Below are 11,462 nucleotides of genomic sequence, written 5' to 3' on the forward strand. Positions count from 1 at the left end.
AGCTCAAAGGCTTTTACACTTTGGCAGCTTAAATGCTTTTGACAAGTGACGCTGTTTTTTTCTAAGAACATTGTTGTTTTATGAATAGTAGGCAGGTTAGATTAGATGTGTGTGCACAGTGGCATAACTGAACTGTCCACATTGCCAGGGAATGGATTAACAAGTGGATTACAGTTGCAAAGAAGTAACTGGGTTCCATCACTGTGGTACAAAGTCTCCACATTTTGATAGAGTCTCTGGTTCCTTGACGTTTTATTCAGACTTTGCTCACGAGACTATTGGGGTCTCAGAATCAGGAGTAAACCAATGTGTTTGCAAATTCCCTTTCCTGAAAACCTATTCTGGACACACAAAGAGGACAAGAAACACAGTAATTGCACCATGGCTTTTGGTAGGATTTGAATGAAAGTGCAAAGATGATATGGAGAGAATTGGAGATGTATGTCCCTAGGCTTAAAGCACAATAAATTAATCACGGATGAGATGAAAACAAGTAACATACAGACACAGTTTAGATCTGACATGATTTCCTCACTCTTACATATGGTCTTCTTGAGTCAGTTTGTAGTGTAGCTACTTTGGGCGCACTTTAAGATCCTAAATTTTGATAAATCTCTTGTTGTTCTGTGCAAGTCTGTTCACTGTGCTCTAAGCTCCCCAGAGTGTAATAGCCAGTTTCTGGCATGCAGGTTGAGTGGATGTTCTTGATCTGCTGCACATTGTTTTTAGGAATGTGATTTATCAACTCAAAAATTATAAAAACTTATATACTTTTGGCATAGTCATGGTTCATTGGCAATATTTATAGTGCTTTTAGTATCTCCTTATTGTTATTAATTTAATATGAAAGTGTTATGCCAAACTAGTGGCCAGAATTCTGTAAAATGAGGAGTTTGAGACCTCTTTTGACCTTTTAAACTGTTCCCCACTTTCCCTTCTTGCCATAAAACGATTCTTGAGTTGAAACTATGTACTTTAAATGGATCTTGAATGGCAGTAGGACTGAACTTCAGAACTGCCAATCAGTAAATAATGGTTCCTAGTCATCAAAAGTGTAGCTTGAAAGTGTAGCTTGCTTCTTACTGTAAAAGACAATTCCAAGTTTTTTTTTCAGAGCAAGTTCCAATTGCTCTGAAACCTTACACTTTTTCATTTCTTATTAAGGAATCAGCTGAAAAAATATCCAACGTGTACAATACAGAATTATTTTCTCATCTAAATTCTAATGTCCTCTATTGAAATCTTTTTTCTTAGAAGAAATTTGATCTGCAAATATTGAAACTTTAACTGACTTTTCTGTTTCATGTCATGTTCACACTTTTTTTAAAATTCCATTTCAGAGTAAAGAGGTGGAAGAAAGTGAACATGGGATTTGGGACCAGACAAAGTTCCTTGTTTGTTGTTGGAGATTCTACCACGACAGTGAGTGAAGATATGGGAGATCACCAAAAAGCCCTGCAGCAACAAGGCTAACAGCAAAGAGGAGAAGCAAACATTGTTCATAAAAACACACAAGAAAATTTCATTGAAGAAGGGCATGTCATATAGATATAGGAATACTGTATGCATTATTTCTGTGTATTCCTGATTTTTATAAGAACCAAGGAAAATATGCTAGAGTCGGGGTGCACCTATTTAGAAGTTATGTTGGCTATTGTCATTCCTTTCCAGTTGTTCTAAATGTTCTCTTCTAAAGCAAAAGGTGGACTTTAATTAAATTTTCCTGTATTTTACCTTGGGAAAAAGGACTTTAGAATGTGAATGGTGTATGAGAGAGGTTCACATTCTGCCCTGGGAAGGCATTGAATCTGAAATGGAAGTCAGTGGTTTGTTTCTTGTTTTGCTGGTGTGTTTTACTTTCAGTAAAATTCAGTAAAAGCAGTGAAAAAAATATCTGTATCACAGGACCCCCAGTTCTACCAGGGTGACATGTATATTACATTTTCTTTCATTAAAAAAAAAAAAGAAGAATTTTTTTAAAAAAAAAACAAATAGTATCACATACACATTTAGATCAAAGAAATATCCTTTCCTTATGTGTTTCTTATACTCATCATATAATTAAAATAATGCATCTCACATTTACCTTATTGTCTACATATCAAATTTTTATTTAAATTTTACTTTACTAATTGTCTAGGTAAAAAATTGCAAATGTCATGTAGGAAATAAATATGTTAAGATAAACTGGAAAAGGAGATTTTGAGAACTTTAGAAAATTCACGACTTATAAAAATGTCAGTAACTTTCAGCCATCAAGTGAGATATAAATTATAATTTTGTTTGCCATGTGCAATTGATAATGAGTATGTGCAGATTCTGTTTCAAAAGGATTGCTGTAATTGCCCAGCAATGTTTGTTTCATTCCTTATAGCCCTATAAATTGAACACTTACCTGAGGGCTCCAGTTGTATTTAAAGCTATGTCCTTTCTAAGACAGAATTGTGAGATCTCTTGATTTCTTTTGCAACCTAAGACCATACAAAAAGTGAAAAGTATAAAAGATTATTGATTACATAGGAATCATATTTTTCCCAGGAATAGTCTGAGCTGAAGACGCATGGAAGCTGGGAACAAAATATTCTTCTGACCCTCTCTGAGCTTTGGGCTGCTGCTGGAGATGGGATGCTAGAGCAGAAGTATCTGTGCTTTTCCTACCTTTATACATTCTTAACCCTCTTTCATGTTTGTAATGCTGAACTAATCCCAGCCATTACCCCTCAGGACACACTAAGGGATTTACAGTGAGGGAATTCTGTCTTTGTTGCCAATAGCCGATTCACAAATTCATCAACAAGGTACAGAGATACTGTGAGAGAATTTATTTTTAAATGGAGTTTCAACATGTAAAACTTACAATAATTGACAATAAGAATCATAATTCTTTTCTCCATAATTCAAACTTCTTCCCTTTATTAGCTCACTGGTTCAAGGTTTTGTATTAGACAAAAGATCTCTGGTCTTGTTCCATGCATTGTGAAATGACACACTGACTTTCTCTAAAACTCTGCTTTTCTTATAACAGCGTCCTCAAGACGGCACAGTGTGTGAAATGGCTGCATTGAAAATGTTGATGTGCACAATAGAAATGGAAAGTGCATAATCATTGATTTTCAAGTGCTGTAACAGCCAAATGTACTTCTATGGTTACACTGAAGCACTTGAGAATTTGGCAACACAACAGCTTACTGATAAAAGCTTGTATCATTCAGATAAGCTTTAGAGATAAAATCTTTCTCTTTTTTTCCCCTCTGACAAGACATTATGGTTGCAAATATAGTTCTTTTAGAGTGTGGTTTCAGCACTGGCCAAAATACCTATAAGATGCAGAGTATCTTTTCAGACCACACTAATAACTGTGGCTAAAAATCAAGTCAAATGATATTAAGAATTACTGGGAAAATTGGGATTCTGTCTTTCCTGTCTCTATTTCTAAATCTGTAGGAAAAAAAAATAACATTTAATTGGTGCTGGAGAACATTTCTGTGCTAACTGCTTGGTAGTTCAACATGGATACTGAGGGAAATCAAATCAGAAGCTAGTTTCTGCTGCTCTGTCTAACTCTACCACAAACCCTTTCACATGTGACCACTGTATTATACTACCTAGCAGGTGGGATGCACTTGGCTGGTCTAAAAGTCATGGTGACAATAAAATATCATCACGTGATGCTAGTTTTAAAATTTATATTTCAGAATGTCAGTACAGTATCCTTTCTCATGAGGAAATTTTAGGTTTTTTTGGGGTAGTTAATACTGACATTTATCCCACACATATCTTTCTGATCACTTATTGATCATACTTTACCTTCAGGCACCTTCTGAACAGCACTTTTAAAGTTTTCTTTCTTGCCTCTTATAGATCATACATGATGCCTTAATTTTTCATAATTTCTCCCTATTCCCTGAGACAGAGAAAACTCAGCTACTTCCATTATCTAAATAAAATATTTATTTCATCTTTACATACACAGAGAACTTCAGAGGCCTCTCATAAGAAGTAAGCCCATAAATTAGTCACTTGAAAATGAGTCAAAATAAGATGATGCATCATTACCCTGGCTGCAGTTGAGAATGTTTGAGAATGCTAATTTACAACCTTTCCATAATAATACTGGAATGTTTCCTGATCTTAAATATTCACCTATGATATTTGCTATATACCAAGGTTTCCACTTATTCCTCTTCACAATTTATATGTGGGAAGTGAAGATACGCAGATTTGTGCAGAAATGATTTTTTCAAAGTCACCAAGCGTAATTATGGGAAAGCCAAGAAAATAAACCTTAAATCTGGTTGCAAACAACTGAGCTGGTTTTCTTCATCTTTTGAGGTGAGTAGTGCTTAAAACAGTGGCTTGCAACTAGAAAAAATAGTCTTTCCTATTTTCCTTTTTAAGATAATAAATAGCATAAACCTTTTATGTGGATCAATTTTACAAACTGGTTGTAAACACAATGATAGAAAGACATGAAAATAATTTTCACAACACTCAATTAAACCTTGTTTAATACTATAAACGTGCATTATTTAATATTGTTACATGTGCAGAAGGATAGGAAAGAATGATTTACGTGATATTTTGGTCCTGTCCTAGCTGATATGGAAACAGCGGGGAGTGCTGTGTTTGGAATAAAATAAACTAAAATAGCTCAACTGGAAGAGACCTACAATGACCATCTACTTCAACTGCCTGACCACTTCAGAGCTGACCAAAAGCTAAAGCATATCATTAAGGGTATTTTCTAAATGCTTCTTAAACACTGACAGTCTTAAGGCATTGATCACCTCTCTAGGAAGCCTGTTCCAGTGTTTCACCACACTCTCAGTTAAGAAATGCTTCCCAATATCCAGTCTAAACCTCCCTTGGCACAACTTTGAACCACTGTTATGCATGCTGTCACAGAACACTGGGGAGAAGGGTTCAGCACTTTCCTCTCCACTTCTCCTCCTCAGGAAGCTGCAGAGAGCAATGAGGCCCCTCAACCTCTTTTTCTCCAAACTAGACAAACCTCAAATCCCTAGTTGCTCCTCCAAGGACATTCCCTCCAGCCTTTTCACCTGTTTTTTCATCCTTCTCTGGATTCATTCAAGGACTTTTATGTGAACAGAGGAGGACAATCACTTCATTTGACTGGCTGATTACACTGTTTCAGGCATCCCAGGATGGGATTTGGCTTCAGGACTTCCAGGGCATTCTGCTGACTCACACTGAGCCTGCTGCAGACCAGCACCTCCAGCTTCCTTTCTCCAAGACTGCTCTCCAGTCATTCCTCTCCCAGTTTATTACTGTCCCCAAAATTATTCCAACCTAGAAGTAGAAAATATGTTTTTTGTTCTTGTTAAATTTCACCCTATTAATCATTACCTAATGTTCCAATCCATCCCTCAGCAAGGTATCCTATGCCTCAAAAGAGTCAACAGCAGCTCCCAGCTTGGTATCTTTAGCAAACCTGCTAATAGTGTATTCAGCTCCTGCATCCAGAGAGTTAATAAATATATTGATACATTATTGATAGATATATTGAACAGAAGTGGCCCTAAAATTGAACCCTGAGGAACACTACTGATGGTCAGTTGCCAGACAGATGTAGCCCCATTCAGTACAACCCTTTAAGTCCTTCTTCACTCAGCAGACCCTAAAAACACTCATCCCACAGTTGGACAACCCATCCAGAAGGATGCTGTGAGGCGCAGTATCAACAGCCTTAGTAAAACCCAGAAAAACTACTTCTACCACCTTCCCTCCACGCACAGGCAGATGGCTTTATTGTAGAAAGCTATCAAATTAGTTGCACAGGACTTTCTCCCTCTCAAGTAGTTTGAAACACTTTTCAAGATACTTGCCAAAATAGTGTGCACTTATCCCACTGTTTATTTGATTAACAGTAGAGAATAACTTGGGTGGGCCTGTGACCAGTCCAGAGCTATTTCTCCATCAGGGTGGGAGCTATCAGGGCTTCATTAAGAACTGGTGACTTTTTCCTGCTGAAATCTCTACCCTTGTATTACCCAATCCACCTGTCTCCATGCCTTTTGCAGCTGAAAGGTTTTCTTAGAATAACCTATTTTCCCCACTTTAAAGGATAAGAAACCTTAAATGCTGTATTTGAAATATGTCAGTAAGCAATTATTTCGCAGAAACCATGAAGATACTTGGATACCTTTTGCCATTACAGACCTTTTATCACATGACTTCAGGAAGAAGACAGGGAATTTTAGTCAATTAAAATAAAACATGTCTATTCATAATTTTGTACAGTCTAAATAAAAATCACCTAAAGTCCAACAGTGATTTCAAAGGCTATTCTAAATGTATTCAACAAATATAACTATGTAAGACTGCAAATGTGATTCAATTGCCTCCTTTAATCACAGATAGAATATTTTCCAGGTAATGCCATTTCAGGAATCTATTGATCATAATTAGAAAAGGGCAATGAATGACTGCTTATGCTAAGATTGGATAAAATATTTCTCAAAGCTATTAACATTTGAAAGGAAAAGAATGTAGATAAGAACAGGACAAACAAAACCCTATTATTTACCATTTAAGCTTTGGGGTTTATCTTTGTAAGAGAGTTTAAAGTGAAATTTTACCATAGGAAATCAAGGAACACATCAGAAGATAAAAGTGGATTTACTAATCATCTTAACAAAATGCCATGGTGTACATACAATAGACTCTATTTCTGTTAACAAATTAATGCTTTTCTTCCAGTCAGTTAATCAATAAAAATACAAATGGATTTAAAAGCTGGCATATTACGCAGCTTCTCATTACACATTGCATGACTTTGTTGAAATCCACAAATAGAATAGAAGAAGCACAGTTTTGGGAGTTTTGAAATGGCAACATATTTCTAGAAACTCTAAGTTGATTCTTAATGTCGGAATTGTTGACTACCGCTCAATGAAATAATGCACCTCTCTTTGAAAAAAGAGAAAACAAAAAGACCCCTGTATGGAGTAGGTAGTGAAATGGTAATCTTCTAAGAAAACAATTCAGAATAAGGAAAAATATTAAGCTTTTAGGTGTTTGAACTTAGAAGCAAAAAAAAAAAGAAACTATTTTAATGTACTTTTATGTATCTTAGACATGTATTTTGGAAAATCCCCCTTTACAAGCAACAAAGAAATTAATCCAATTTTTTTTTTTTACTTAGAATATAAACATATAATTAATCTCATAATTTCTTCTTTCCTTACTGTGTACTAATTCTGCACCATTATTCCTATTATATATTGTCAGGTGTCTTCTTAAAAACTGTGTTGAGAAATAGGAAGTTTAAATGCTTTTACTACATCTAAAGGAAAAATAATTCATTTTCCGAATTAAATACCCTATGAAAGCTTGCAGATAATTACATATAAATAATCATCAATCATATTCTCTTTTTGCAATGTTGAATGTTATCCATGGCTGGCTGCCAGGTGCCCATTGAGATGTTCCTCCATAGGACAGAGAGAGAAATTTTACCTTGTTTATTGTTAGCAAAGTAAAATATTTTTCAAAAAAACATCCCATGTGTTTCTGTTCTGTTAATAAAAATACAACCACTCATAGAATCATTCATAGAATCATAGACCAGTTTGGGTTGGAAGGCACCTTAAAAATCACCTGGTTATAACCCCCTAACATTGCCTGCCATTCTTTACACTAGACCAGGGTGCTCAAAACCCCATCCAACCTGGCCTTGAACATTTCCAGAGATGGGGCATCCAAAACTCCTCTGGACAACCAGTATCTTGCCAATCTCACAACAAGAAACTTCTTTTTAATATCCAGTCTAAGTCTAATCTCAGTCTTAAGACCATTACCCCTGTTCTATCATCACGTGCCTTTGCAAACCATCCTTCTTCAGATTTTATCTAGGCTCCCCTCATGTCCTGAAAGGCCACAATAAGGTCACACCAGAGCCTCTTCTCCAGACAAAAGAATCCCAATTCTAGCCATCTTTGTGAGTTTTGAGTTAGCATATATAGGTGTATGGAAAGGTTACATCATAGAATCACAGAATTACAGAATCTGTGCAAAGAAGCACCTGCTTATACTCATATCCCTGGACAAAAAAGGAACACCACAAGTTATGGGACAGATGGCATCCCTGAACACCAATGATCACTGGAATGCCCTGCAAATATTCCTCTGTGCATACCTGGAACTGTAGATAAGATAAAGGGATACTATTGTCCAGATGTTGCCTCAGACCTAGGGATAGTTTAACATAGCTGGAGGAGAGTGTATCACTGAAAATGAACACAAAGAATGTGGAATTTATGGGTCGCAAGTAAAGCCAGATCATCAGCTGTGCTGAACTCAAGTTTGACTGGACAAAATCTAATTTTGGCAGGGGCAGGCTGCGACCACCGTCTCCCAGACCAATGACCCAAGAAACCACTGACTCAAAAGGTGAGAAAGACTGAGCAGGTGGAGTTATTTGCATTAGAGAATGGTGTAACCAATGAACATCAATTCCTTTATTTGTTAAAATGTATAAAGAATGAAAAGTTTTGAATGACCTCAGGACCCTCACCACCAAGAAGTCCAGGGTGAAGAAGGAGCAACAGCATATCACCAAATCCACAGTGGTGACTGTCTTCTGCTTGATCTCCCTCTTTGCTCTCTTTTCTATTTCTTTCAATCTCTCTACATCACATTCACTGTTAAATAAAATCCATATTATTGACTTTGGCATATGGTCTCCTTTGCACCTTAATTCAGGCAAAGGCATCTCAGTAGTCAAATCTTAGCTGTGTTTTTAATAGACATGCTTTTTTTGCACATTCTGGGTTAAATTTAAACAAAATGTTCAGATGTTTCGGAAAATGAAGGAGTGTTTTTGGAATATAACCAGGATTTCGATGAGAATGAGGACTAGACATACGACTTGTCAGATTCAAGATAGCTTGGAGCTAAAAATCACCATGTTCTTCAATGATAATGGAGTAAACATTCCACTTTTATTAATTCAACTCATTAAAATTCTCACAGTTTGCATCAATCTGCATTCCAGCCTACATGAGAAGGAAAAGAGAAAATATTATCTATGTGTTCGATGAGAGTCTTTTAATGGATTCAGGGAAAGAGGCAACCTTATAAGTTGGATGGATATTGGAAGTCTATTTAAAATTTGGTTTAAAATATCTTTCATTAAGAAATATAAACAGAAACTATAAATGTGACTTCTCTGTAATTATTTGTCTATGAAAATACTGCTCATAGAACTGAAAATATATTCTTAAACAGACTTAATTTTCATAGTCTTTTTTAATAGAATATCATCCTACATTTTTCAGGGAAAAAATACAAAGATTCTTGGGTACAACACTAGCACAAAAGTAATAATAAAGATATATTTTATTTATGAATTTTCTTTCCATTCTTTCATTTGTTCACATTTTTTTCATATATACAGAAGCATGAGCTTCACATTTCAGCTCTGCCAACCCTGTCAGCAAGATGTAGCTTAATCCTTCAAAGCTTGGCATTGTAGTTTTCCTTTGTGTCCACACAGGTGATAGAAAAGTCAGATTCAGTTTTACATGTATTTTTTTCTTAGAAGCTTGAAAACTTTCTGTCTCTTTATTGTATTACCAAGCATTTCTTTACAAACTGATCTGAGTCATGCAGAAACAATTTCTTTTTATGTTTAAAGTCATCAATTCAGGACGGTAGATAAAAAAAAAGATCAACTCCTGGCTAAGTCAGTTACATTTTCTTATATATCTACAAGAATCAGTTTCTAAACATGAGTGTTGCATAAGGGTCACATGAAAAGAGCTGACTAAAGACTATTATCACTACTTAGTGAAAAAAAGCTTTTACTGTTACTGGTATCCCCCTCTTGAAGCTGATCCTAAAGGGGAAAAAAAATTGCTTCATTTTACTTTAGAACTAATGCACAGTATAACTCAAAGTCCTCCTTAATTGCCATTTCTTCAGGCTTGACTTCCCATAATAAAACATTTCACCCATAGTAAAAGATATATTTGGCTGCTGAAGATTTAACCATTTTCCTTAGATGGTGCCCTGTGGGAGAGACGAGGCAAGGAAAGACTTATTTTTTTACTCTTAACTAATTTTCACACAGTAAAAAGTAAAAAAAAAATAGTCTTTTCTTGTTAAATATTTTTATTTTTACAGCACAATTTTTTTAAGCACTGTTTAATTGGTACATTTGTTTGATTTGGCCAAAAGTATATTGATCCTATAATATTTTCAAAGGATAGATTTTTCTCAAGGTTATTTTCCAGTTTAGGTCCTGATGTAGCAACCACCTCAGCTATTAGTTTAAGCATATCAAACTAATACAGTGTATTGATTTGGTGGGTGTATAATGTACGTACAGCATGATCATACATTAGGAAAGCTTTTGTGCACTTAAAAAAAATCAAACCAGAACAATTGAGGAGTTTTAATATGAAAATATTCTGCTAATTTCACTTTTTATTCAAGCTAGAAAAGGTATAATGCAAAAGTTTTGTGACCAGGAGAAAATGATATGACAGATTTTTTGCTGAATGGGAATATCACAGAGTGTCATTCACTGTTTTGGCTTCTTAAGATAGAAGTTCCCTATTCTCTGTTCTGAACTTTTAGATTTAGGACTATTATTTTCTAAACTTATCACTGAAAATTGTACTTGTAATACATTTACATTGAATTTTAGAAGCAAGTGTTGTTTCATGCAAGTAGAAAAGATCGTAAGAAAGTGGTACAGGAATGCAAATTTCTTACTATGCATATCAAAGCCACCTGACCAAAGGCATGACATTAGCATGGAGGACAAGCACTAAAGACAGAAAAAATCTGGAAACTCGTGGGTCAAAGGACTGCAGCAGTCCAGGCCAGAAGAATGGGGTTTTACTGTAGTGAGGAAGAAAGAATTAAAGGCTGGCTAGAGCTACAAATATATTTGAAATGTACATCATCTCCAGCAGCCAGCATGTCCCATTCAATCCCATACTGAATGCTTTTAGCATAATTTAAGGCAAGAGGTTTGATGAACCGCATAAGGATAGTTGAATGCATCTGAACTTAAATGTAACAAAATATACCTGTTATCTTCACAAAACTCCTGTCTGCCTCTGTTCTTACTCATACAAGGATTCCATCCATGAGAAATGTAGAAAAAAGCTTGTAGAACAGTGTGTGTGAGAATGCGTTTGCGTGTGTATAGAAGCATATCACTTAAAAGATATTTTCCTTGCCTAAAGTTTTTCCTTACCTAAAGCTTATCTTTAGGCTCAACATTGGTTAGCAAAACAGTATTCAACTACTATAGACTGAGTTACAAAGTTTTCAGCACAATTTTCAAAAGATATTCAAGTATACAGAAAGCCATCAGAAGGTTTCAGAAGTACTTTGCTGTAAGTAGAAGAAGCAATAATGAGGGGCACTGAAGGATACAGAATGAAGCTACATAGAATTCTGGTTATTCAGAAGAATAGAATTCAAAT

The 11,462-nt window shown here is 35.5% G+C and overlaps 1 protein-coding gene across 2 annotated transcripts in view; it reads left to right on the top strand.

The window, feature by feature from the left end:
- The window catches only part of CCDC102B (coiled-coil domain containing 102B), a 138,646-nt gene extending 134,132 nt beyond the window's left edge, over window positions 1–4,514 (top strand). The window contains exon 5 of one of the 2 annotated variants that reach the window (XM_086893803.1): window positions 1,341–4,514. In XM_086893803.1, coding sequence (XP_086749929.1) covers window positions 1,341–1,430 — 90 coding nt within the window. In that variant the 3' untranslated portion in view covers window positions 1,431–4,514. The remainder of the gene's footprint in view (window positions 1–1,340) is intronic. The other variant, XM_086893795.1, reaches the window with a different exon arrangement.
- Window positions 4,515–11,462: the final 6,948 nt, after the last annotated feature.

The sequence above is a fragment of the Cyanistes caeruleus genome, chromosome 1 (genome assembly GCF_971803275.1).
Source record: "Cyanistes caeruleus chromosome 1, bCyaCae1.hap1.1, whole genome shotgun sequence".
In the NCBI taxonomy this organism is placed as follows: domain Eukaryota; kingdom Metazoa; phylum Chordata; class Aves; order Passeriformes; family Paridae; genus Cyanistes; species Cyanistes caeruleus.